The 25,715-nt window shown below is 58.2% G+C and overlaps 3 protein-coding genes across 7 annotated transcripts; 2 read left to right on the top strand and 1 right to left on the bottom strand.

Moving 5' to 3' along the window:
* Positions 1-6,174: 6,174 nt before the first annotated feature.
* Positions 6,175-12,340, bottom strand: FBXO2 (F-box protein 2). The gene is made up of 6 exons (XM_049618090.1): positions 11,888-12,340; positions 8,236-8,619; positions 7,675-7,804; positions 7,499-7,594; positions 6,883-7,018; positions 6,175-6,641 (listed from the first exon to the last, which is right to left on the bottom strand). The coding sequence occupies exons 1-6, from the start codon at positions 11,907-11,909 to the stop codon at positions 6,507-6,509; spliced, it is 903 nt and encodes a 300-aa protein (XP_049474047.1). The 5' UTR covers positions 11,910-12,340; the 3' UTR covers positions 6,175-6,506.
* Positions 12,341-12,422: 82 nt separating this feature from the next.
* FBXO44 (F-box protein 44) lies at positions 12,423-17,699 on the top strand. 3 transcript variants are annotated; one of them, XM_049618095.1, is made up of 6 exons: positions 12,423-12,524; positions 13,450-13,738; positions 15,159-15,256; positions 15,437-15,532; positions 15,645-15,780; positions 16,571-17,699. In XM_049618095.1, the coding sequence occupies exons 2-6, from the start codon at positions 13,474-13,476 to the stop codon at positions 16,729-16,731; spliced, it is 756 nt and encodes a 251-aa protein (XP_049474052.1). In that variant the 5' UTR covers positions 12,423-12,524; positions 13,450-13,473; the 3' UTR covers positions 16,732-17,699. The 3 variants fall into 3 exon arrangements, with proteins under 3 accessions (XP_049474052.1, XP_049474051.1, XP_049474053.1); XM_049618094.1 differs by having other exon boundaries at positions 15,159-15,285; XM_049618096.1 differs by lacking the exon at positions 15,437-15,532.
* A 705-nt stretch (positions 17,700-18,404) lies between these two features.
* Positions 18,405-25,694, top strand: FBXO6 (F-box protein 6). 3 transcript variants are annotated; one of them, XM_049618092.1, is made up of 6 exons: positions 18,405-18,461; positions 21,134-21,429; positions 23,345-23,471; positions 23,895-23,990; positions 24,854-24,989; positions 25,244-25,694. In XM_049618092.1, the coding sequence occupies exons 2-6, from the start codon at positions 21,165-21,167 to the stop codon at positions 25,430-25,432; spliced, it is 813 nt and encodes a 270-aa protein (XP_049474049.1). In that variant the 5' UTR covers positions 18,405-18,461; positions 21,134-21,164; the 3' UTR covers positions 25,433-25,694. The 3 variants fall into 3 exon arrangements, with proteins under 3 accessions (XP_049474049.1, XP_049474048.1, XP_049474050.1); XM_049618091.1 differs by lacking the exon at positions 18,405-18,461 and adding an exon at positions 18,538-18,763; XM_049618093.1 differs by lacking the exon at positions 18,405-18,461 and adding an exon at positions 19,822-19,930.
* The last annotated feature ends 21 nt before the right edge of the window (positions 25,695-25,715 follow it).

Raw genomic sequence — 25,715 nt, 5'->3', positions numbered from 1 at the left:
CAGTCCCACCGCGTACAGGACCGGAATCCACCGTGAAAAGTCTCATGATGTGGGACAGCCTCCTGGTGTGGAAAGAATCCCCACCCTGTAACGTGTGGCTTCCAGCTGTGTGGCCTTGGGCAAGACTGCACTTCTCTGAGCCTCAGTTCCAACACAGTCTTTCAAGTGAGAAGGGAAGTAGGGCACAGGTGTGCTGCAAGGATTGAATAAAGCCATGCACCAATACCCAGCACGTGGTGAGCGCTCAGTAGGTGTGAAATATCATAAACTATGAGATGTGGACTTCGGGAATACTTCTGCTATGCTCAGAAAACAACAGAACCTCATCAATCCCAGGAAATGAAGCGAGGCCCGAGATCTGGATGGAAGGGTGGAATTTTCTTAATACTCGTAGTAAGATGGGTGAGTTGCCAAGAATTACCAAGAAGAATTTTGCAGTCACACACAATCCATTTCCTTCTGGGAGTTACCAGGACGCAAGAGGGTCTGAAATGGGGACCTAGTGGGCCAGAAATGGCGATGAGAAGTGTTTCATTCATTCAGGTGTGGGCTGAACGCCTTTCAAGTGCATTGAAGGGAGGTGGAGTGGGGGGAGGGGCACAGTTGCCCGGGAGGGCCCCTCGGATCCAGGCCCATCCCAGCCAGCTCTGCAGGTCTTGCAGGTGTCGGTTTGTGTCCTTGACCCCTAGACCCCCCTCTCGGCACCGCAGACTTCTCTTTCATAAATTGGGGTGACAAATGAAGTCTTCCCCAGGGGTTGCTATGGGGAGCCTGTGAGATAGTGTAGACGGGGTAGGAGACTGACAATGTTAGTTCCCCCGCCCCCGAGCCTCTCAATGGTGGCCCCAGGGGTGTGGCAGTCCACCTGACCCACTCTGCCCCGTATCTTGTACAAAGAACCCACTGGGTGCCAGAAACTGGGCCTGGAAGCTTGGGTGCTTAAACTCCTCGGAGCCGCACTCAGATCCCACTTTGCAGCTGAGGACGAGCGGCAAAGCCAGGTGAAACCCAGGTGTTTCTGTCTCCAAATCCATGCTCTGAACCCTCATTCCTGGGACAGGAAGGGAGGGGGGCAAGCAGGGTGGGGAGGAGGCTGGAGACCCCTGCATGCAAGTTCATTTATCAAAGGCAACCCCAGAAATGGAGTTCATGAGGCTGAGACAGGTCACAGGGCGATACCCTGAGGGAGGAAAGGCAGGGGAGGGTGTCAGGTGGCCTGGGATGGAGATGTTGAGGGGTCAGGGGCCTCAGGGAGCAAATGCCTTGCACACGCAGGGACCCACGGAGCCTCTCCCCATGTCTCACAAAACCCACCTGGCAGAGGGATTCCACACTCTTCACAGCCCCCTCCTTGGCTTCAGCCCGTTCTCTCATCCAGGCAGTTCTCCTTTACATCTAACTGACATTTTTCCTGCTGCATCACTGGCTGACCCCTGCTGGAGCACTAGGAGACCCCCCCCTCCTCGCACTCCCCCCCTACCACAGCCCTGCCCATCCTGTCTGCAGAGTCTGTGCTGGCTCCCGGCTCAGGGCGGTAATCCTGCTAACAATTAATTGGCTTTTGTTGGAGGAGAATGAATACCATCTCATCTTAATCTTCTTCATTATTCTCCTTGTTCAGCAAAGTCAACACAAGATTAGGTTTAATTTACGGGGGAAAAAATAGCAAAGTCATTACTCACCAGGAGATCAGGACTGGATCTGCCTGGGTGTTCTGTGTTCACTGCAGGCGAAGGGCTGTGAGGAAAGCCCGGGGCTCTGCCAAGCTCAGGATGAACTGGGGCAGCAGGTGGGAGAGTTGAGGGGGGAGGTCTAGGCCCTGAGACCTATTTGGGGCTGGATTCCCGAAGACCACCAGCCCTTCCTAGTCTTACAGGACTCAAGCCTCAGAAGACCTAGCCTCCTAAATGTTTCTCAGGGGCCTCTGGCATAAGAGCAGCCCCAAGCAGACCCTCAGCCCAAGACTCAACCCCAGGCAAGAAATCCAATCCAGCTGTGGATTCAAATCCTGCCTGCCGATGCCCCTTCCCCTGCAGAGAACCCGGCAGAAGCCCAGCCTGGGAACTCCCTTGACAATGCTGACACCTAGTGGTGCTCAGAGGAACTGGTCCTTCCTTCCCTCCTCCCTATACAACCGCTCCTAAACGTACCATGCACACAAAAATCCAGGTTTACAAACAAAATAAATCAGAAAGGGGAAGGAGAACTTTTTCCCATTGCAAAAATTACTAAACAAAGAGCTCTACCAAGAAATCTAAAAGAAAAGTCACTTTACCTACCTCAACCCCTTAACCAAAATGGCCCAGAAACACTTAGGATCCCCTCCTTCCGTCTGGGGCAACCAAGAATATGCTTAGAAGGCCTGGAGCCCCACCGTCCTTGTCACCACTGTTTCCACTCTTCCTCGCCTCAAAGCCCCTAGCTCCTGCCATTGCTCTGTCCCCTGGCATGTGCCCATCTTTGACCCTGAGCCGTAGTGAGCCGGATTTCCAACCTGGAGAGCCACAACTGTTTACTCACTGTATGTCCCTGAGCAAGTTCCCCAACATCTCAGAGTCTGAACTCTTTCATCTATAAAATGGACGTGTCTGTGTCTACCAGAGAGGGCCACTGAGCAGATTAAATGAGGCTGTGCGCTTAGCACGGGAATTGACTCCCACCAGGTCCCGATGGATGCTTGTTATCATGCCCACCATTGTTGTTATCAGCATCCTGGTTATCCTGTTACTCTCGGGAAATGTGGTTTCCTCACCTGGGCTCTAAGCTGCTCATGTCTAACTCCCCATTCTCAGGTCCTACTGGATACAGCAAAGGTTTTTCCTTAAAGCATTTAAACCTTATATGTCAGAGCACACAGTAGGGTGTTCAGGAAACTCTCAGAATTGCCTGCCTACATCTCCAATCTCATGTCAAACAGCTTCCCTGCTTGCTCACTGAGCTCCAGACTTTCTAACCTGTAAATGAGTTCATTCCCACCTCAGGGCCTCTGCACGTACTGCTCCTACAATGCTCTTCCGCCAGATATCGGCATGGCTGGTTTCTCCTCATCCTTCCAATGTCCCTTCCTCAAAGAGGTCCTCCCTGATGGCGTGACTACCCTCAGTTTGTAGTTTGTTTACTTCACATAGAAGTCAAGTGCCTAAGTGGCTGAGGAGAATTCCGGTTCCACCATGTATTAGCTGTACGGCCTCAGGCAAATTGCTTAACCTCCCTGTGCTTCCGTTTTCTCATCTATAAAAATAGAAGTAATAATATTCCCACTCCATATGGTTATTTTAATGAATCAATCTATACAAAGCTCTCAAAGTATTGCCTGGTATGTATATTAAGTGTTCTATCATGTTAGTAATTACCTTATTCATTTATATAGTTGCTTGCATTTAAGTTTTTCTGCCTAGACTGTATATTCCAGGGGGCAGAGTCCTCGTCTGTTTTTGCCCTGCCTGGAAGATAGTAGATGCTCAGTAAGCACTGCTTGAGTGGAAAGGACCTTCAGGAATATGCGCCTCTCTCTCTCCTTAGCCAATGTTCAGGTGCCATTGAGTCATGTGGCTAATCTGTCTGCTATCTACACTCCCCACGGTCCAGAGATGGCCCTGAGGCACCCCCTGCTGGACAGCATAAGCTTTTCCCCTTGAAACCTTCCCCTGAAGGTTTTCCCCTCCCTTGAAGCTGGTATCTGCAGTCCTAGAATCAATGTTGGAGGGGAGCGGGCAGGTAAGGACAATAAAACTGAGGGGTTAAGCACACACTCTTTGAAGCCCGTGCCACCTTGGTTGAAACTTGTGCTTCTCCAGTGAAGTCGTGTATCATCAGCGAGGTCTGGGCTCTTCAGTATCCTCGTGTCCAACAGGGGTAAGGATGCCCTCTCCCCCTTCCCCATGTCCGACTGGGCACGGGGATGTAGTGACAGGACGCGCCCTGTGCACAGTGAGTACACAGTGCCCTGTGCAAAGCTCACTGTGCTTTTCTGGCCCGTCCCCCGCTCCCAAAGCATCAGCTCTTTGGTGACTCAGGAACTGCTGTCTGCTGAATTCCACCAGTGTATCCAACTGTCCCTCTAGTGACTGTCCCTCAGGGACAGTGGGTCTGGAGCACTCCATTATCTGAGCCCCTCAGGTCTCCTCTGTGGGTCTCATCTCTGGGGCCCCAGGGCAGAGAATCTGGTCTCTGGGCTTCTGGCTCCCTCCTCTGAGTGCAGAGAATTGACTACAGATGGCCTTGCTGGCCTCGCCCCCTCCTACCCATCCCATCCCCGCCTCCGTGGCTGCTCTGTCTTCTCCACCACAGCCCTAGAGGCTGTTTCTCTGTGCCCTCTCCTGCCTCACCCCACATTTGTTCCCAGCCCTCAACAGTGGCCTTGGCTTTGGCCGCTGGCCACATACACTGCCAACCCTAGATCACCAGCCCAGAGCCCCAGACCCTTCACGGGCCTCTCTTCTGAATGTCCCCAGCTCCCACCTGCAGCACCTTCCATGCCCCCACACCCCGGCCCTGGCACCCAGTCCTCACAGGCACCTGCACAACGTCTGCCTCTCATGCTCACCGCACCTCCATCCAGCCTCCTCGCGTAGCCCCAGCACGGGCCCAGTCCTCCCCCAGCTCATCCTCACGGGGATCCCCGCGTGCCCATCCTAGTCCATCGCCCCAGGGCACCACCGCCTGCTGCACCTTCACGTACACCTGGAAGCTCAAGGGGTGAGCCTCTTCCTTTATGGCATCCATCGAACTCATCAAGGCATCACGCCCCCTGACTGGAAACTCAGGTAGGTGCGAACAGTGCCCTCCCCCACCGGACTGTGACATCCCCTAGAAAGGACTGAGGGTGCCCGTGGGGCAGGGGCTGTGCCTCCACCTTCAGACTGGGGAGTTCTCGAGATCAGGGTTTTGTCTCCCCTGTCAGACTGAGGATGCCCCCAGAGCTGAGACGACTGGAGGCGGCCCAGGACCCCAGGATGCCCCCTCTTCCTGGGACAAGAAGTATCTTCCTCACCCCTGGAATCTCAGGGCCCTGCACAGAGCCCGGCCCCGGGGACTGGGGCTTCAGGATTGGGGAGTGAAGGAACGAACCAGTGACCAGGCCCAGGCAGGCCCCAGCTTAAAGCCTGCAATCCCACCTGACCAGCAGGTGGCAGCAGGGATCAGAATCAAAGGAAAGCTGGGAGGGGGGGGGCAGGGCGGGCACTGAGATTTTATTGGTCACCATTGCCTAGAGGAGAGAGGCTATGGGGAGACCCTCATTCAGCCCCAGGACCAACACCCGAGAGTCCTGGGGAGGGGCTGGGTTTGAGAGCTGCTGGAGAGGCCAAAAAAGGGGCCTGGCACCACACCCTTGCCGCCTCAAACCAGGGCTAGAGCCAGCCTCCCGGCAGGGCTTAGAAAAATGACCAGATGCTGGAGGGGGGGGTGGGGGCTGGGGGGCTCAGTCGGTTGAGCATCCAACTCCAGCTCAGGTCATGATCTCACGGTTCGTGAATTCGAGCCCCTAGTCGGCTCACTGCTGTCAGCGTGGAGATTGCTTTGGATCCTCTGCCCCCTCTCTCTGCCCTTCCCCCACTGGCGCTCTCTCAAAAATAAATAAAACTTTTTTTTTTTTTTTTTAAGAAAAAAAAGAAAGAAAGAATATGACCAGAGACCAGATGCTGCTGTTCAATCCATCGCCAGGCCAGGGAGGACAGCATGAAGTGCGCCTGTACTGAAGAGGGACACCAAGCCTCTCCCCTAGCCACCCCCACCCCCAGCTCCCCATCCCCACCAGGGCCACCGGCATCCATCCCTTGGGCCCCAGAGAATTCGTGTGCTAAGTGAGAGGCTACCGCCACCCACCATCCTGGTCTCAGAAAGGAACAGGACGAGGACCAAGAGAGGCCTGGAGGGCAACCCCCCCCACCCCCGCCGCCCCCGCCAGACACACACACACACACACACACACACACACACACACACACACCCTGTTCTGGCCTCTGGGCAGCTTGGGTGTCAGTCAGGCGCCAGGCCCAGCTCCCCACTCCTTGGCCTCACAATCCCAGCCTTTGTCCAGCCGGCCCAGGCCTGGCTGACTCTGTACCGGCCCAAGGGCCTCTGGAAACCAGAGCAGCTGGAGCCCCACCAAGTATTTTTCCAGGCTGGGCCAGGGGCCCCCAAGAGACAGAGGAGGATGCAAAGGGAGCGGTGTTCATTCATCCGTTTGTTCATTCATTCCTTCCTTGGACAAATATTTATTAGGTGCCCACTTTGCGGCAGGCATTGTACTAGGTGCAGGGGATTCAGCGGTGGGCCCGACCCAGGCCCATACCCTCACCCATCTTATTTTCTAGATGCACATATACGCCAGCAAAACTCCTCTTTCCCAGTGTGGGGGCTGGGCTGGGAGAGTGGGGCAGGAGAGGAGTGTGTGGGGGTGGGGGTGAGGTGGGGGATGGAAAAAGTGAGGGGGCTACTGACTAAGGCCTATCTACCCCAGGCCTCTGCACCTCCAAGAGGGCTGAGGTTGGAGGAGGGGTCACTCAGGGCTCCACCCACACGCTGCTGTTGGTCACTCGGGCCCCGAACCAGCCCTTCCAGTAGACGGAGTCCTGACCCCCATGTTCGAAGCGGACAAAGCGGACACCGGGCCCATAGTCGGTGAAGGTGTGGGAGATCTGGGGGGTGGAGGTAGGAGGGTGGGGTTAGGGCCCTGACGCCTCCCCCAGCCACCCCACCCCAGCGCACTTTCCCAACCCCTGGCCTGCCCCCTTTCTGGGTGTCTCAGCCAGGGTCCCTCACCCACACCTCTCGGCCAAGTCTGCGTTACCCCGGCCGCGCGTGCCATGGGCGGGGTTTCCATGAGCCCCGCCCTTCGCTCCCAGGCCCCGCCCCGGCCCCCGGAGCCTCCAGGCTCACCTGGATCCAGCCATCGTCGCTGTCTGGGGGCACCGCCACCTGCCCGCTGCTGAACTCGGCCAGCACGTCCTCGTGCTCCGACAGCAGCTTCACCGTGAGCTCGTACAGGCAGCCGGCGTCCCTACGGCCCGAGTACCTGCCCCGAGGGACAGAGCGAGGGCCGGGGGAACCCTGCTCAGCCGGTACTGCGGGCCCTGCCTGCTACCGAAGTTCTCATTTCCGCCCAACCCCGCCGGCCGGTGCTACTAAGGTCCCCGTCTTACAGATAAGGAAGCTGAGGCCAGAGAGAGCGTGGATTCGCCCAAGGTCCAAACCCCAGGGACTACACCCCAGGCCGGCCAGACCCACCCCCGGGGCTAAAGCCAGCCCACAGTGACAAGTTTTGTTTTTTTAATTGCCCACCTTTGAAAGTCAGCAGGAGAGGTGGGTTTCCACCTTCTCCCGAAAACCCCGTGGCCCATGTAGCCACAACCAGTAGAGTTGGGAGGCCCCGGCCCCTGGGGCAGGGCAGCGGCCCCAGGTCGCCCCCCCCACACACACACACACCCCTGCTCCCTCCCTCCCCCCTCTCCCTTCCCCTCCCTACCGTCCCGGCCCCACCCCCAAGGCCGCTCACCAGTCCTTCACCACGATGGCCGGCTGAGCGGTGTCCAGCAGCTCCTCCCAGTAGCCCTCAGCCTGCAGGTCAACGACCTGCGCTTTGCGACACCACCTGGGGAACTGGAGTTAGGAGGGAGTGGAGACCCCTCCCCCCACCCCCACCCCCGTGCCCTCCATCCCGCTTCTCCTTACTCAAAGGAGGAGGCGAAGTACTTCTTGACGCTCTCGTCGTGGATGAATTCCACCCCACAGTCTCCGGGCAGGTCCTCCACCCTCCAGCCGTCCCCTCCGTGCTCCACGTCGCACCAGCCCTCCAGGTCCTCTGTGAGAGCACGACAGCCCCACCCTGGTCACCCACTCCCTGCTGAGGGTGGGGCCGGGCTGGTTCCCGCGCCATCAGTTGCGGGGCAGGGGAACGTGGTCCTTTAACGGGGTGGGGGGGGGGTGGGGAGGCAGGTGATGCGAGGGGTTGGAACGGGAGGAATTTCCTGTTCGTCCCCAGATTCTCTCTCCCTCCTGGGAGGGTCCTCCACGGGGCCCTTCTTGCCTCAGATCGTGAGGGTGGAAGGACCTGGAAAAGGGACCCCCAGAGAGCAGGCGGCCCCAGGAGCCAATAATATGCACAGGATTCTTGTCGGGGCTGCCCCGCGGGGCGTCGTGCCGGGGCTTTATCCCATTTAGCCCTCCAAGCAGGCTGGCGTTGCTCCGGCCCATTTTGCAGCAGGGAAAGCTGAGCTCCCCGGGGCCGCTCACCTGCCCCGCACGGGTTGCGCAGAAGGTTGCGCCGCCGCTTGCTCAGGAAGTAAAACTGTTGCCAGTGGTCGCGCTCGTCCTCGGCGCCGCCCTCGGGCACCAGCCCCTCCTGCTGACACTTGAGCAGCCAGAGCGGGGCGCCGTCCACCAGCTCCTTCCAGCGCAGGCACACCAGGCGGCAGGCCTGCACCAGCTCGGCGGCCGGCAGCTCGGCCAGCACGCGCAGCAGCAGCGGCTCGGGCAGCTCCTCCAGGTACGCCGCCGCCTCCTCCTCCTCCTCCTCCTCCTCCTCCTCGGGCCGCTCCTCCCCGGCGCTCGCCTCCTCCGCGCCGGCTTCCTCCTGCTGCCCCTCCGGGCTCACCTCCTCCGGCTGGCCCAAGCTCTCTGCAGGCGGGGGAGGTGAGGGGGGCGGGGGCTGTGACTCTGCTCAGAATATCCCCCTCCAAGCTTCAGAACCGCGACGTGTCGGGTATCCGCCCCTCACCCACCCTCGGACGATCCGAAACCGGGGCCCGAGGCTCTGTGGCCAGAGACCGGCGCCCAGTGGAGGAGACCCCAGGGGGCTAGGGCCGCAGACCAGCGCCCAGTCGGAAGAGTTTCCTGGCAGGGCCAGTAAACCCGAGCGGTTAACAGCAACTGATAATCTGATCGTAAGGGCACCCATCTAATTGCACAAACTTGACTTCATCCACTCCTTTATCCTTACAACCGCGCCCTGAGATCCCTGCCTCCCCTCACCTCCTCTGGGGACGGCTCCCGGACTTCCCACCACGAAATCTTCTAGCCGTGGAGTTCCTGTCCCTCCTAGCGCTTGTCTTAGGGTGTGCTGGTTTGTAAACACCTCCCTCAGGACTAGAGTGAGTGCAAGAAGGCAGGAACTGGGTCTGGGACACTCACTGCTTCACCCCAGTGCCTGGCGTCTCGAACCCTCCCTGGCACACTGTCAGCAGCTAATGTTTCCTGGGCATTTAGCAAGAGCGAGACATTGTCCTCAGCGTTTTTATTTATTCCAAATCCTTGCAGCATCTCTCTGAGGTTGCTCCTCCTGCTGTCGCTATGTCATTGATAAAGAAACGGAGGCAATAGTGAGGTGAAACCACTCAGGATCACACAGCAAATGAGTGGTTGAAGACTGGGTTCAAATCCAAGCTCAAAAAAAAAAAAAATGCCCTCAATAAAATAGTTTGTTGACTTTGGAGGTGCCTTTGATTTTGACTCACCAAGGGTTATGCTGCTAGTATTAGGACAGGGACATGGGGATCTGAGGCCTGAAGGGAAAGGGGAACAGGGATCGTAATCCCCTGCTGGCCACAGCAGTATGACGTGGGGGCTCATTAAAAGAGAGCAGTTAGGGGCGCCTGGGTGGCCCAGTCGATCGAGTGCCCAACTCTTGGTTTCAGCTCAAGTCATGATCCTGGGGTCCTGGGATCGAGCCCCACCCCAGGCTCTGCACTCAGCATGGAGCCTGCTTGGGATTCATTCTCTCTCTCTCTTTCCCTCTCTCTCTCTCTTTCCCTCTGCCCCTCTCCCCTGCTGGGGCTCGCGCTCTCTCTCTCTCTCTCTCTCTCTCTCTCTCTCAAATAAAATAGACAGCAGGTATATCAAACAGGGAGATGTAATAAGTGCTCAAGAAAGGAAGGTCTTTTCACTCCCTCGTCCTATCCCTGGACCTCAGTTTTCTCATCTATAAAATGGGAGTAATCATTGTGCCAGGCCATTCGAACAGTGCTGATGTTCCAATCCCCTGGGGAGGGGGCAAGAGCATTCTAAAGTGTAAGGAGGTGGACAGACGTCAGGAGCTGCAGGCTGGACTATCTCCTGGAACCCAGCCGGCCTCAGCTGGGCCATCAAAACCTTGAGTAAGCAGATACTGAGTGCACAGTATCTCTGGAGGAGGAAGACACGGTGGTGAGGGGCTGGGACCACTCTGGGTGATGGGGGCGGGTGTGGGAGACTAGTGCTCTCAGATCTAGGATGGGGGGTTCCTAAGGGCTAGAGCCTGGAAAGCCCAGGCAGTGGTAGAAACAGGCTGAACCGGGGGTGGGGGGAGAACAGGCAGGGCCTAGACCCAAGTCTGGATGTTGGCGGGACCCCAGCCTGCCAGGCTTTACCGCCCCTCCTCACATGTAGCACATTCTCCCCCCTCCCACAGTCAGGCCCTTGAGAGCTGAACCAGGGTTTACCTCTTCTTCAGAGCCCAGAGCACACAGTCAGTCCTCCGCAAATCTTATTTAGTGAATCTTACTGAGCACAACGCTTTCCTTCATTATTAGCTGCATTGGCGGGGGAGGGGGGGCACATCTTTATGATGCGGGGGTTTTCCCTTTCTTTTTTGCAGAGAGGAAACTGAGGCCCAGTTTCCTAGCTTCTCCCAAGTCACACGAAAGAACAATGGGCAGACAGAAAGGAAAATGCCAGGCCCTGAAGCTGCATCACCTGCCTGTTCTGCTGCCCACAGCTCTCTGGGGAGCCAGCCCCAGTGTCCTCACCTCTCCAGCCCTCCCCCTGCCCTGCCCTGGCCCTGGTGGACACCTGATGCTCCCCCGAAAGGTGCACCTTGCCCAGTCCCCTCTTCTGGCCCCAGGCCTGGCACTCCAGGCCCCAGATCTAATTACAGCCCCCCCCCCAACCCCTTTCCAGTACACACAACTCCCCACATTGTTGCTGTCGGAAAGTTATCTGGCCCCTAGAAGCTGCCTCCCAGGCTGATTCACTCACCTGCATTGGGCCCTGGAGTCCAGGGAATAGCTGAGCCCTGGGAAAAAGCAGGAGCCCATTCTGGGGCCCTATAGAGGGCGTGGCAAGGGGGTCACGGATTGGGAGCATGGGCTGAAGGAGCTGGGAGTTTCAGGACTGGGGAGAGAGGGGCTTGGTTACCGGAGCGTGCATCAGTGTTTCCTGTTGACTCCTCCAGGAAGGCCCACTCTCAGATGGGCCTGCTGGGACCGGGGTGGGGAAATCTGCAGGCAGGTTTTGTTCCCACCCTGACTCAGCAGGCAACCCCTACAGGCCCAGCAGGGAATTCGAGGGATGGGGAGAGGGGGGTCTTTGGTGCCAGGCAAGATGACTGGGCAGTCTCAGAGGGCTCTGAGCTGTGCCCCAACTCTCCCTCACCGCTGGCCTGATCCCCACTGGGCAACCCGCCACCCAGTTGAAGAGCAGTCCCTCCAGACAAGGGAGCCAAGGAGGAAGGCAGGGATGGGGTGAGGAGAAGCCGGTAACCCCAAGAAAGCCGTAGGGATACACGCAGTTCAAGGGCCAGAGCTGGCAAATGAAAGAAGTTGATGGGGGGGGGGGGGGGGAAAAAAGGCTGGCCGCGGGCGCCCCCCCGTGTCCCCCCCCCCCCCCCCCCCCGACCCCCCCGGAGGGGGGCCCGGGGGGAAGGGGGGTTCCCCCCCCCTCCCCCCCCCCCCCCCCCCGTAAATAGGACCCAGGAGTCCTCCCTCCCTGCCTGTCACCTCTGGAGGCCTCCAGCCACAGGGCTGTGCTCTTTTAAAACTGTTTCAAGGGCTTTGCGTGGGTGAAAGTTTGCCGCGCTCGGTCGCCGGGACCCCCTCGCTTTCTGATGCCCCCTCTCCGTAGCATTCGCTCGCCCGCCTGCCTCGGTCTCCCCTCCCGGGCCGAGCGAGTGGATCCGGGTGGCAGCGGCTACCTGGTTCACCGTCTCCGTCCATCGCTGCGGAGGGCGGTCTGGAGAGGAGGAGGAGCCGGAGCGCTGCGGGGCTGCGGGGCTGCCCGAGTCCCGCGGCGGCGGCGTCGGCGAGTCCAGGCGCTGCCCGCGTCTAGGTCGGGTCCCGGCTGGCCGCGCCTCTTAAAGGCCCCCGCCTCCGCCCCCGCCCCGCCTTTGGCCCGGAGCCGGGACGCCCCGCAGTCTGGAGCGGTCGGCCCCAGGCCTGAGGCTACCGGTTCCAGGCGGACCCAGGAGGCAGGGAAAGGTCGGGAATCGGATTTTTTAATGGGAATGGGGATCCGATTTGGGGTGTCTCCCAGCTCCCCCCAGGGGTGGCTGCTGGGAGGAGGAGGCGAGGGGGCACCGCGAGTCTGGGTCATGCGGAGGGTGCGGGGCGCGCCGCCCTGGAGGAGGGAGGAGGGCGGAGGCCCCTCCCCGCGCCCCACTCCAGGTAATTTTCCTACGTAGCGGTGGGGGGCGCGGCGCGGCGCGGGCCAAGGGGGCGGGGCCGGGGCGGGGCCTGGCGGGCCGGGGCGGGGCCGTACGCGCTAGCTACAGCCGGCGGAGGTCCGCTCAGCCCCGCGACCCAGCGGGATCCGGCAGCGGCAGCTAAGCGAAGGTGACCCGGCGGGAGTGGGCGCGGGGAGCGCCGCGGCGGGGGCGCGGGCCGTCCGGGGCTGGGGGCCGGAGGGCGGGCGGGCGAGCAGGGCGATTTCCGGCCTCGCGGCAGTGCGCAGAGGGCGGCCCGGCGCGGACAAGGCCCAGGCCTCGGGGGCTGCGCGGCGCGGGCTCCAGCGGCGGCGCAAGAGGGAACCGGGGCCGGGGTCGCTTATCGATGCTCAGGGGTCCAAGCCCCAGCTTTGGATTGGGGCACTTTAAAGCCACAACGCAGGGTGGGAAGCGCGCGCGCCGGGGGTCGTGGGGCTGAAAGCCCAGCCGCGAGGATGGAAATGGGAGTGTTGGAAAGGCCTTTCTTTCCCCATCTCCCACCCCATCTCCAGTCCCAGCTAGGGGGATCATTTACTCTGCGGCCTTGAGAAAGTCGCTTGAGCTCTTTAGACCTCCGTCAGACACCAGGATAATTATCCCCCCTGCCCCCAATCTCTCTCCCTCCTCCGTTGGAGGACTTGCTGGAGTGCTCTGCGGGGCTGCGCATTGTTATTCACACTGTAAAGACTTGCTTTTTGGAAAAGGCCGGCTCTAGAATCAGAAGACTCTTTCCCTCCTCTGTCTATATGACCTTGGGCAGGTACTGGCACCCCTCTGGGCCTCCTTAGCGTCTTTTAGAGGCTGTCGTACGGTGGCAGTAAAATCAGTTACCATTTATTGAGCATCTGTTGTGTCACGGCATTTGAACCCATTTTAGTACAGTTCCTGGTCCCATTTTTCAGAGGAGGAAACTGAGGCTCGGAGACGCTCGGTGAATTTCCCGAGACAGCAAGTGGCAGAGCTGGGATGGGAACCTCCACCACCATGGGGTGTTGCGAATATTCTGTTCTGGGGGAAGGGGCCGGCTTTGAAGGGTAGCTTCTCAATAACCACAGGGGGTTGTCCAGAAGCCACAAGCCATGGCCGTGGAGAACATCAACGAGCTCCCTGAGAACATCCTGCTGGAGCTGTTCACGCACGTGCCCGCCCGCCAGCTGCTCCTGCGCTGCCGCCTGGTCTGCAGCCTCTGGCGAGACCTCATCGACCTGGTGACCCTCTGGAAGCGCAAGTGCCTGCGTGAGGGCTTCATCACCGAGGACTGGGACCAGCCTGTGGCCGACTGGAAGATCTTCTACTTCCTACGCAGCCTCCACAGGAATCTCCTACACAATCCATGTGCTGAAGGTGGGATGTAGGGTGGGGTCTGGCCTGCCCCCAACACACACGGCTGTGACAGCAGCTGACTTTCGTTACGCATTTACTATGAACCAGGCACTTTGGATGGCTTAACTCCTTAATCCTCCCACAATAATCCCAAGAGGTAGGTGCTGTTAATGCTCCCATTTTTCAGATGGGCAAACTGAGGTCGAGAGTGGCATTTTGCATTCCACTCTTAAGATTATTTCCCCAGTGAGGGACTGTTGACCAGTCAGGACTACTTGTGCCCAAGACACAAGACCAGGAAATCAGAGCCATAATTTGTTGGCCTGGATCCCAGACTCCAGGGCTAGGCATACTAGGACTGTCCCAGAGTGCAAAGGGGACTTTACTCATGGGAGGATGAGAGATCCACTCTTCTTTCCAGCATATTACAACAACAGGTAAAACAAAATTTCTACATCACCTAGAGCTCTCTTTTTCTCTTACTGCATAGTAACTCATTGGCCAGGCACTGGGATGGGATGGGATGGGAACCTCATTTTCTAGTATATGACCAAATTCTGGAGCACAATGACAATGAAATAACTCCAAGCCGTCCAGAGCTTTCAGATGCCTGCCTCACTTGACTCCCCAATGGCCATGACCATGGACCTTGGCACTCTATGGTCCATTAGCCACACCTGGCCCAGGAGCTGAAACTAGCTTTTGTGATTTTAAATGGTTATATATCAAAAAAATAAAAATAAAAATAAAGACTAATAGAGATAGTATGTAGCCCACAAAACCTAAACTCTTTTGGCCCTTGGCAGAAAAAGTTTGCCAGCTCTTGTTCTTAACTCCAGTTTACAGAGGACAAAACCAAGCCTCAGAGAGGGAAAGCAACGTATCTAGGGTCACACAGCCTCATACTGGTAGAGCTGGGACTAGCTCCAGATCTGGCTGGCTCTGGCATCAGAGCGTTCTCCATCACAGAAGGGATCTGGTCACTCCCATGGTCGCATGTCTTGGGATTCCCAGTGGCAATCACTTGCCATGGTGCCTGGCGCACAGGAAGCACCTAATACAAGACAGCTACTGTTGGGGCGCCTGGGTGGCTCAGTCGGTTAAGCGTCCAACTTGGGCTCAGGTCATGATCTCACAGTTGGTGGGTTCGAGCCCCACGTCGGGCTCTGTGCTGACAGCTCGGAGCATGGAGCCTGCTTCAGATTCTGTGTCTCCCCCTCTCTCTTCCCCTTCCCCACTCCTGCTCTATTTCTGTCTCAAAAATAAATAAACATTAAAAAAAAATTTTTTAAGTAAAAACAAAAAAGACAGCAGCATCCCACAGCGTGAGGCTTGAGGGTAGCTGCAGAGATCCAAGGAGCAGATCCAGGAGGAAGGGGCACTTGTGAGAAAGGGACCACTGAGGGGCTTCCGTATGACGTGAGTTCTGCTTTCTGGCCAGAGGGCTTTGAATTCTGGAGCCTGGATGTGAATGGAGGCGATGAGTGGAAGGTGGAGAACCTCTCTGGAGACCAGAGGAAGGAATTCCCCAATGACCAGGTCAAGAAATACTTCGTGACTTCTTATTAGTAAGATCTGAGGCTGGGGAAGTCTTGGGTTGGGGGGAAGCCCAAGCCACTTCACCCAGGGATCTCCTGCCCCTGAGAGGGGCAGCCCTAACCCCGCAGTGCCCTAGTGCTGAGCCCCAGCCCCTCCCATCCCTCCGCCCGCCCTCCCCAGCACCTGCCTCAAGTCCCAGGTGGTGGACCTCAAGGCCGAAGGGTATTGGGAGGAGGTGATGGACACCACACGGCCGGACATCGAGGTCAAGGACTGGTGAGTGCCTGGGGCGAGGGCCTGGGGGGGGGGGGGGCCTGCCACTCAGGCGCCCCGCCCCCACCCTGCCCCCCATCTCCGAGGCCCTGATGGGCCCTCCCTCTGCACGCAGGTTCGCAGCCAGGCCAGACTGCGGGTCCAAGTACCAGCTGTGTGTTCAGCTCCTGTCGTCAGCACATGCGCCGCTGGGGACCTTCCAGCCAGACCCGGCAACAATCCAGCAGAAGAGCGATGCCAAGTGGAGGGAGGTATGTGAACTGGGAAGAGGGCAGGTGGCATATTGCCCAAGGCTGAGACTGCGGTCGAACGGGCCTGGGTTCGGATCCCAGCTCTGCTGCTTCTCACCTGGGCACCAGCTGCTCGAGCTCGAAAAGCCATCAGCGAAATGGTGCTGGTAAAGCCATGTTCGAAAAGGTTGGCGGGTTCTAGTTACTAATATCGGTTATTCCTACTATTTAGACCAGGGGGCAGCAGACACAAATATTTTAGGCTTCGGAGGCGTTGCTGTCTCTATCACCTCTACTCAACCCTTCAGCTGGGCCATTGCGTTGTGAAAGCAGCTATATAGACACGGCTGTGTGCCAGTAAAACTTCATTTACAAAAACAGGCAGTGGGCCCCTAGGCCATAGTTTGCCAATTGAGACCAGTGCTGTCCAGGAGAAATGGTCTATGTAACCAATAGCCACATGTGACTATCGAACACTTAATAAGAGCTAGTCCCTAGTGTGACTGAGGAATTACATTTTTAATCTTCTCTAGTTTTGATTAATTTTAACTGAAATAGCCACGCGTGCGCAGTGATGACCGTATTGGACCTCTTTCACTTTCCTTCAGTTCCTTTGAGCTGCGCTTGGGCAATCCTGTGGAGTGGACGGACCCAGGAGGACTCTGCTCCATTTTACGGATGAGGAAACTGAGGCAGAGAGGGGAAGGGGTCTGCCCAAAATCACAGAGTAGGACTAGAACTCAGTTCTGCTGACTGCTGGGCCAGCATTAAGACCTTGGCCCCTGACCTCTCTCCCTCCACCTGCCGCCAGGTCTCTCACACGTTCTCCAACTACCCACCCGGCGTCCGCTACATCTGGTTTCAGCACGGCGGCGTGGACACTCACTACTGGGCCGGCTGGTACGGCCCGAGGGTCACCAACAGCAGCATCACCATCGGGCCCCCGCTGCCTTGACGCCCCCCAAGCCCTGATCCGCCAAACCCCGACTGGTAAACTGCTCTCAGAGAAGGGCTGGGTTAGGGAAGGGGAGGGGGGCCGGGCTCCCCCAGACCTCCTGGTTCATCCTTGCCCCTCAGTTGCCTATTTTGTGGAGCCTCACATGCCATGGGGGCCAGCGCTCTGCCCCAGGTCTCAGCCTGAGTGATGGCAGGGGAGGCCTGTGTGGGCTCCTTTAAGAGATGGGGCCCCTGAGGTTGGGGAGGTACAGGATGTTCTCCCAGGTTCCTCCAAGAGTGGTCTCCGAGCTCAGATGCCAAATCTAGATGCGTGTCTCCTACCTTCCCCTCCTGGGCCCTTTCTCCCTGTCTACACTGGGGGCCCTCAGAGCAAGGACAGTCAAGACATCTGGCAAGCCTGTGCCTGGCCTAGATCGTGCAGATGCTGGGAGGTGACCACATAGCTCAGACAGATCTGGGAGCAGAAGAGGAGCTGTGCTGGCCTGTCTTCTGCCCCTCCCAAGCTCTTTGCTCTGCCCGCCAAGCTCAGGCCTGGCCTGAGATGGGCAGGCCCAAGATGGGTTGGGGTCCAGGCCAGGTCTGGACTGACCTCATTATCGATGAAGCCCGAGAAGTCAGAAGTCAGATGGGTATCAGGTGGAGGCAGGATCTCCAGAAGACCCCTGGAGTCCTGTGCATGGTAACCCAGGGCAGGTGGGGGGCAGGATTAGACCCTGATTCTAAGAGCCGGGACATGTAAGCCCTGGATGAGATGAGTGGGAGGTTTTCAAGGACCACCCATCCACCTCCATGCCCAGATCACCTTCCCTGTGGCTTGGAAAACATCCCAAGCCCCTATCCCACCCCTGGAACTGCCGTTCCAGAACACCCCCCCACCCCGCCTGCCCAACCTCACTCCTTCCTCTCCCTCCTGCTGGAAGGACAGCTGTGCTGTGATTCTGCTCCTGCTGCATGCAGCTAAATAAAAGGTGTTCCCAGCCCAACCTGTGCCCTGTGGTTTCTGAGGGGGAAAGGCAAGTTTCATGGGAAGCCCTGCTCCTGGGGGGTGGGGGGGAGGGGAATATCTGGGTAGCCCTTGTATGCATCTCACTGCAGGCACCAGTTACCGCTTACTTACTTGGCCAAGAGTTTTACTGACATTAGATGAAGCCCCAGCATTTAGAATGGTATGCGGCACACAGTTGGTGCTTAATGTACTGTTTATCTCAGTAGCAAACTAGATTAGGGCCTCAGCCTTGGCAGGGACACCACTCACTAGCAGTATGGTAAACTAGTTAGTAAAAGACCCCTTTGGGGGAGATGCAGCCCTGACGAGTTAACAGGATGGCCTGGGCCAGGCACCCTGGCGCAGTGCACAGCCTGCACAACCCTTTGTGGTTGCCTTAAGTAGGTGCTTGATAATTATTTGTTGAATGAAGAAAGGAATTAATAAATTTAATCCCGACATAAACGCAGGGAGGTTTTTACTTTTGAGTAGATTGAGGCCTACGCGAAGCCACTCCCTAGTGAAGGTGAAAGCCATGCTCCAGCCCAGAGTTACAGCAATCACCCTCTGCGGCGAGCCCCACCTCCCTCTATACCGGAAGGAAAGGGTGAAGAGGTCTCAGGGTGACCGGCGCACAGGTGGACGCTTGGTTAGGAGAAAGCTCGGACTTCCCTGAGGGAGGAGAAAGCAAAGGGAAGACGTGGGATCCGGCTGCCGAGCCGCCCACCACCTGGAGGAGAAGAGAGCTTAAGGCTCCGAGGTCCGGAGGGTCCGGAGCGCCGCGGAGGCACCGACGACCTCAGGGTTCCCTTCCCTTGGCTGCGGAAGGAGCGGGCGTCGGGCCGGACGGCGTGGGGCGGGGCGAGGCGGTGGGCGCGGCCCCGGGACCCGAGGGGGGCGGTCCGAGCGCGGCGCGTGACGCGAGGGCGGGGCGGGGCGAGAGCTGACGGCGCAGCGGAGGGCGAAGGGTCCAGGCAGACCCGGAGCTCAGGTCCGGCGGGGCGTCCCGCCCCGCGTCCAGGTCGCAGTCCAGCCCGGGGGACGGGCGTGGGACAGGCGCGGGTAGGGCTTGGGTGTCCGGAACCCCCGGGGTAGGGGGGGAGAGGAGGAAGGGAAGGGAGGGGCTGGGGGCGGGGCATTAACTGAGCCGGCGACGCAGTCTCGAGCGGGTGGGGACTCCGGGGACCGCGGGGCGGGGGTCGGGGCGGCGGTCGGGGCGGCGCGAGGCGGAGGGGCAGCGCGGGGCGCTGTCGCCCAGGTCTGGTCACGAGCCGGGCCGGATCCCGCGCCGCCCGGTCCTGGCTCCGGGCCGTGCCGCCTGGGAGCGACACCCTGCCCGGGGCCGATCTGGGACCTCCCGGCAGTACCATGCCGGCGGGGGCCCGGGACCGGCCCCAAACTTTCCCAAGCCTCAGCTTCTGCTTTCGAGAAGTTGGCATGCTAACAGTACCTGGAGGGGGTGTTAAGAAGGTCGCGACTCGGGCTGGGGGCGTGAGAAGCACAGGGTGCCCCGGGGTGGCTTCGCCTCCTGCCCCAGTCAGGCCTCGCCGGAGACCCTTGAGGTATAGAAACTAAGGGAGCGGGTGCGGGTGATAACGTTCAACTGGAGCCAGAGACCAGACTCTGGACGCCTGGGTGAGGAGCTGTTCGTACCTAAGTCTCCTCTAACTCCGACCCAGCGACTTTTATTTGGCCTAGACAGTGCCTTTAGAAGTTGCCAACATTTAAAAATTGACAGGTGTCGTATTTTCAAAATCGTTTAGAGTTGCTTCTGAAAAATCGGAAGACCTAGCCACACGCAGTTTTTCCCATCCTAGCATTATTGTGCAAGGTACAAGTACTTTTTTATTGTTCTCTGCCCTGCTGAAACGCTCCTCTCTGGGCAGGAACTAGATGATGCGCCCACCTCGTTTTTGCTGGGACGGTAGCTTTGGGAAGACTGTAGGCTGCTATGGAAAGTGAGAAATCTCAGAAACTCTGGGGGTGGGAGAATAGTTCCTCCTTCTCCCACCTGTAATCAGATGAGGCCCATCTGAGTGACAGTGGCTGGCCTTCCCTCCCCTCCTAGGGGATCTCCTTAGAGATCTGGATAAGCAGGCAAGATTCAGGCCAGGGTGACACTGTAAATTTTCCAGAACCCTTGTGCAATTCAGGTGTAGAGGGTGGAAGGTGTTCTTGGGGGCGAGTAACTACAGCTGCTGGACTGTTTTTGCTGTTAACGACAGAAGTGTAAGTAATGGGGGTCTGGAGCACTTCTTTACCCGCCCTATGCTAAGTGCTTTGCTTGTGCTAACTCAGTCCTCCTGGCCCTTCTGAGGTTGGGACAGTTGTTAGCTCCTTTTACAGCTCCCCACGCTAGCCACTGCAGGCCAGGATTCAAACCCAGGCAGGCTTGCTCAGGCTCCCTCAATCTGCTTTGCAGTTTCTGAGCATTTCAAAGTGGGTTCTGGCCTGATGCCCTAACCAGAATGGAGTTGGGGGCAGGGGGGGGGGGTGCTTCTCATTGGGGTGTTTCAGCACATCTGGCTTCCAGGCCAAAGTGAGCAATCTGGGGAGAGGAAGTTGGTTTCTCAGCACTAGCCCCACCGCTTAATGAAGTCGTGACGTGGAATATAAAATCTTTATTACGTCCCCAGACAGATAGTGAATTCCCAGCACCAAAATAACATCACCACAAACTCCTGCAGAGCCCACAGGCAACAGCGTGGCCTCGGCAAGGTCTTCCAGGCCACCAGGTCCACCATTACATTTTTTTTTTTTTTTGAGAGAGAGAGAGAGAGAGCGAGCAGTGGGGCTCACCCAAAACAGGATTTGTGCTCACCCAAAGTGGGGCTCCAAGTCATCTGATGCGGGGCTCGAACTCACGAACCGTGAGATCATGACCTCGGCGGAAGTCGGATGCTAAGCCGACTGAGCCACCCAGGCGCCCCGTTAGGCAATTATTTTTTAATTTTTTAATGGGGGGGGGCGGGAAGGGCCCCTTTAAATATTAGCTCCTAAAGTCTCTATTAATGTGTTTACTACACTCTTTTAAAAATGTGCATAGCATGTGACCACTCCGTATTCTGACAGCCTACTCTGTACTGGAAGGACACTCAAATGCGCCGTCTACCCCTCTCGTTTCAAAAGCCCGGGTGGCTCAATCGGTTGAGCTTCTGACTTCGGCTCAGGTCATGATCTCACAGCTCAGCTCAGCTCCTGAGTCCAAGCCCCGCGTTGGGCTCTGTGCCGACAGCCCGGAGCCTGGAGCCTGCTTCAGATTCTGTGTCTCCCTCTCTCTCTGCCCGTCCCCCGTTCACACTCTCTCTCTCAAAAATAAATAAACGTTAAAAAATTAAAAAAAAAAAAAAAGAGCCCCTGGCTGAGGTCCCTGGGAATCCGAGGGGGTCCACCTGCTTGGTCAGGGCTCGTAACCAGTGTTGCCCCCCACAGGCCTGTGTGTGCACCCTACCTCACCCCAGCCATGGCCCCGGTCAGCATCAACGAGCTCCCCGAGAACATCCTGCTGGAGGTGTTCACGCACGTGCCCGCCCGCCAGCTGCTCCTGCGCTGCCGCCTGGTCTGCAGCCTCTGGCGAGACCTCATCGACCTGGTGACCCTCTGGAAGCGCAAGTGCCTGCGTGAGGGCTTCATCACCGAGGACGGGGACCAGCCTGTGGCCGACTGGAAGATCTTCTACTTCCTACGCAGCCTCCACAGGAATCTCCTGCGCAATCCGTGTGCCGAAGGTGGGGCGGGGGGCGGGGGGGGGGGGGGGCCCCCCGGCCGGTTCCCCCCCCTTTCCCGCCACTCAGGAGGCCTTGTTTACCCTCACGATTCCCACACTGTCTGGAACGTTCTCTCACACCCCTCCCACACTCCCCTGATTCCTCATTCTTCAGGTCTCAGTTCAGACACCTGCCCGCGCCCCCACCCCCTCCCGCCCCGCATCTATCTATATCACATCCACTCTGTTCAGTTCCTTGATGACACTTTCGTTACCTATAATTACCTTATTTATCTCTTGGTCGTTTTTTTTTTTTCCCCCTCTGCCACAGACTTCAAGGTCCAGACTTCATGGGTCTTGCTTGCCCCTCTCCGCCCAGTGTCCGCAATGATGCCTTCACATAGCAGGTGCTCAGAAAACGTTTGTTGAATGAACAGACTACACATTCACCGTCCTCTCTTGAGTTCGGTCTAAGCTGCCTAACGTTTCTGGAGGGGCTTCCTCTGCATCAGGCACTGGACTGAGGTCTTCACAAATGTGATTATCCTCCTGTTATCCCTATTACCCAGATGAAGGAAATAAGGATTTCAAGAGGTGACTGCATAATTTGAGGCCCCTGCGTAGCTCTTAATGTTCTCTTATGTCTGCCAGTGGTTTTTTCCCTTCATTGAACACCTACCACATCCCAGGCACTGGGCTTCTTTGTTGGGGCTACAGCAGCAATCGACTGAGGCGTAGTTTGTACGCTCGGAACCCCTTTCACGTCGGTTTTCTCTCTTGACCCTCACAAGGATCCCGAGAGTTGACCGAATAAGTAGGTTGGCTCCATTTTATAGATGGGGAGTGCTAGGCCCGTGATGAGCGTCCTACCGGAAAATCCAGAACTGCCCAGTTGCTGGGGCCTGGTCCTGACTGATAAGGGCCCTTGGGCCCCTCTCTGAGGCCCCACAGACAGTGGCCCAGACACCCAATCTCTCTGCCTGCCCCAGATTCCACTCCGAACAGACCCAGCTGAGCTGCCGGCTCAGCTCACACAGCTTCCACAGAGCCCGCCTGCAGCCTGTGCCTGGCTCAGGCCCACAGCTGGATTTCTGTGTTGTTCCCCTGGTTCTCTACTGGTGGGCCCCGGGGCACCCAGGGAATAGGTGTGGGCTTCTAGTAGAGGGAGGAAGAGAGCAATTTGGAAAAGCTCCCTTGGTGACTGTTCTGGAAAGCCTTGGTAGAGAAACACTGCTGTTTTTTTAAGGTCCTCTCAGCTCAGTCGGAATGTCTGAACGGGGAGACCAGAACCTGCCAGGCCAACCTGGTGGGGATCACGAGTATGGGGTCACCACATGCCACCAATGCAGAGGACGCCCACCCTCACGGTTATCCCTCCTGGCCTGGGCAGAGGGGGGTCTGAGCTAGCCCAGAAGGTTCCCATGACCTGCCACCAAACCCACAAACCAGTCCTCGGGCCCCCTTGGATCTCAGTTACATAGCTAGGGTGTCAGGGGAAACGTCAGTCAAGTCAGTGGGCCACGTTGGGACAAACTGACATTAGCCATTAAGAACAGGAGTACCATCACAGGCCCTTCATAACTTCATGTTTTGAGAACTGAAACTTGGGTATTTCCCAGAGCCCTCCAGCAACAGTGTGAACGAAAGGAAGGAAAGGCTAGTTTCGAATTTCTGGTAGTACTCTCTATTTTTCCCAGCTTCATGCTACAAATAGAGCCCGTCAGGGACAAGGTGGGGCAGGGAGGGTCCCGGATCAGAGCCCACATGGTGGGGACAGGGGGGAATGTGCTGGAGGAAAGGCACTTTGGAGGGGTGCTCGCCTTGAGATGGGAGCTTGAGTAAGCCCAGCCTTACACCTCCCTCCCTCCTGACAGCAGGAGGGAAGGGCCAACTGTACACTTACCCAGGGGAATCTGACCTTGGTCCGTTTCTCCTAGAGGATATGACCTCCTGGCAGATCGATTCCAACGGCGGAGACCGCTGGAAGGTGGAGAGCCTCCCCGGAGACCACGGGACGGACTTTCCCGACTCCAGAGTCAAGAAGTACTTTGTCACATCTTTTGGGTAAGGGACAAACCACCGAGCCGGCAGTGTCGAGGGGGAAGGGGGTCAGGACACCTTTTGCCAAACCTCAAGCTTCAGCGAGGGCCTCTCTCTGCAGCTGGAGGAAGTGGATGCCTAGATCACAGTCCTCAGCGGCCTGGATTCATGGCGGGGGGCGGGGGGGGGGGGGGGTGATTAGGGTAAGTCAGAGGTATCTTCTGGTTCCTAATCTAGGAATACGAGTTCACCAAGGTGCCCTCTTTGGGACCCTTGGACTGGGGTCACATGCCACCGAGGCACAGGTGGGTCAGACCCCTCCCCCCATGTGTTTCTCATAGGCCAGCACCAGCCAGTGGCCGCGGTCCCACAGCAGCCGGGGGACACTGCTGGGTCCTGGCCACGGCGCACACCCGGGAAATGTCCACCTTTCCTTATGCTCCACAGGATGTGCCTCAAGTCCCAGCTGGTGGACCTCAAGGCCGAGGGCTACGGGGAGGAGCTGCTAGACACGTTTCGGCCTGACATCGTGGTTAAGGACTGGTGAGCAGGGCTCGGGCCGCGCTCTGCATCCTCCCCTCTTTCCTTTCTGGGAACACCCATAGGCAGTGCCCAGTCTGTGCCTGGCAGTGTCCTGGGGTCGGGGCTGCCCCCAGAGCCGGCGGACCCGGCGCTTGCTCATTCAGTGCTTCTGGGCCCTCCTGCCACCCTGCATCGGCACGTGTTAATTCCAGTTTACAGATGGGGAGACTGAGGCCCGCAGATAAAGTGTCACCAAACAAGTACTGAAGCAGCAGAGACACCAGGACGCACCCTCCCCGGACTTTGCTCCACGCCTCCCGCCTATCTGCCTCCCCTCCCCCTTCGGCATGCACCCCTCAGCTCTTTCCCAGGCTCCTGCTCGGCACCCAGAGCTCTGCAAGACTCTGGCTTGGCCCAAAGCAGCAGGGGCAGGACCCCAATTCCAGCCAGGCCCTAGGCCGCCACTCAAAGTGTCACGGATGGGGCTGGAGGGGCATCCAAACCTGCAGAGGGGTGGACAGCCAGAGGGTGAGCTCCATACCAGCCCCTGTCACACAGGCCACCCCTTAAATCTCCCACCACATCTCCAGTCTGATCCATGATAACGTACAGGTGACACAGCTCCCACAGCCCAGGCCTTGATCCGTAAGGACCCTTTTGCTGTGTTAAAGGGACATCAGCAGAGGATACCCAAAAGGGATGCTGCTTTGCTCCACTGCCCCAAGGGCACAGTAGGGCCCAGGGAGCAGTGAAACCAGCGGGGCCTCAGGGGCAGAGCAGGGAAATCCAACTCAGAGCTCCAGTTTATGGGGCTGCCACCTCCCCCACCTCCAGAGCCACCTTCTGTCTTGGGGTGCACAGTCCTGAGCCCCACCCTCCCCCAGGTTCGCCGCCAGAGCAGACTGTGGCTGTACCTACCACCTCCGCGTACAGCTGGCCTCAGCCGACTACATCGTCCTGGCCTCCTTCGAGCCCCCGCCCGTGACCATCGATCAATGGAACAATGCCAAGTGGACGGAGGTGAGGCCTCACCTGCTTGCCCTTCACCACCTGCTTCTCTCAGGGCCACGAGGGCAAAGAAACAAGGGTCAGCCTCAGGGCACAGAAGGCCCCAGCTCTCCTGCCTGGAGCCCGTGGTGTCCAGGGGGGGGGGGGGGGGGGGGAGGGGGCTCTCCCCTGCAGGACCTGGCTCTTCCCCTCTCCAGCGGGGTGGTCACCCTATCTCGTCCCTTCCCCAGTCCGGGCGATCACTTCTTCCTCTCCCCACCCCCCAGGTCTCCTACACTTTCTCAGATTACCCTCCGGGCGTCCGCCACATCCTCTTCCAGCACGGGGGCAAGGACACCCAGTTCTGGGCAGGCTGGTATGGGCCCCGCGTCACCAACAGCAGCATCGTTATCAGCCCGAAGATGACCAGGAACCTGGCCCCCTGCACAGCTCAGCCTGAGACCACAGAGGGGTAGAAGAAGGTTGTCTGCCTGCCCTCCTTCCCTCACCTCAGAAGGCCCTTCTGACAGCCTGTCATTTGATAGCCATTCATCCGTCCTCTGTCTGGGCCAACTGACTACCAAAGGTCTCCTCCGGCGGAGCGTGTAGCCGGCAGCGAGGGCCCCTGCCCCTGGAGCTCCTGCCCCAGTTCCAACCTTGGGGAAACCCACCAGTTTGTGGGAGCCCCCAGTCATTTGCTCTGACATTTTCTCACAATAAATGTTTTCCGTAAAACCAGCCTGGGGTTGGGTTTACGGG

The sequence above is a fragment of the Panthera uncia genome, assembly GCF_023721935.1.
Source record: "Panthera uncia isolate 11264 chromosome C1 unlocalized genomic scaffold, Puncia_PCG_1.0 HiC_scaffold_4, whole genome shotgun sequence".
Classification (NCBI taxonomy): Eukaryota; Metazoa; Chordata; class Mammalia; order Carnivora; family Felidae; genus Panthera; species Panthera uncia.
This window is presented reverse-complemented; position numbering and strand designations above follow the sequence as displayed.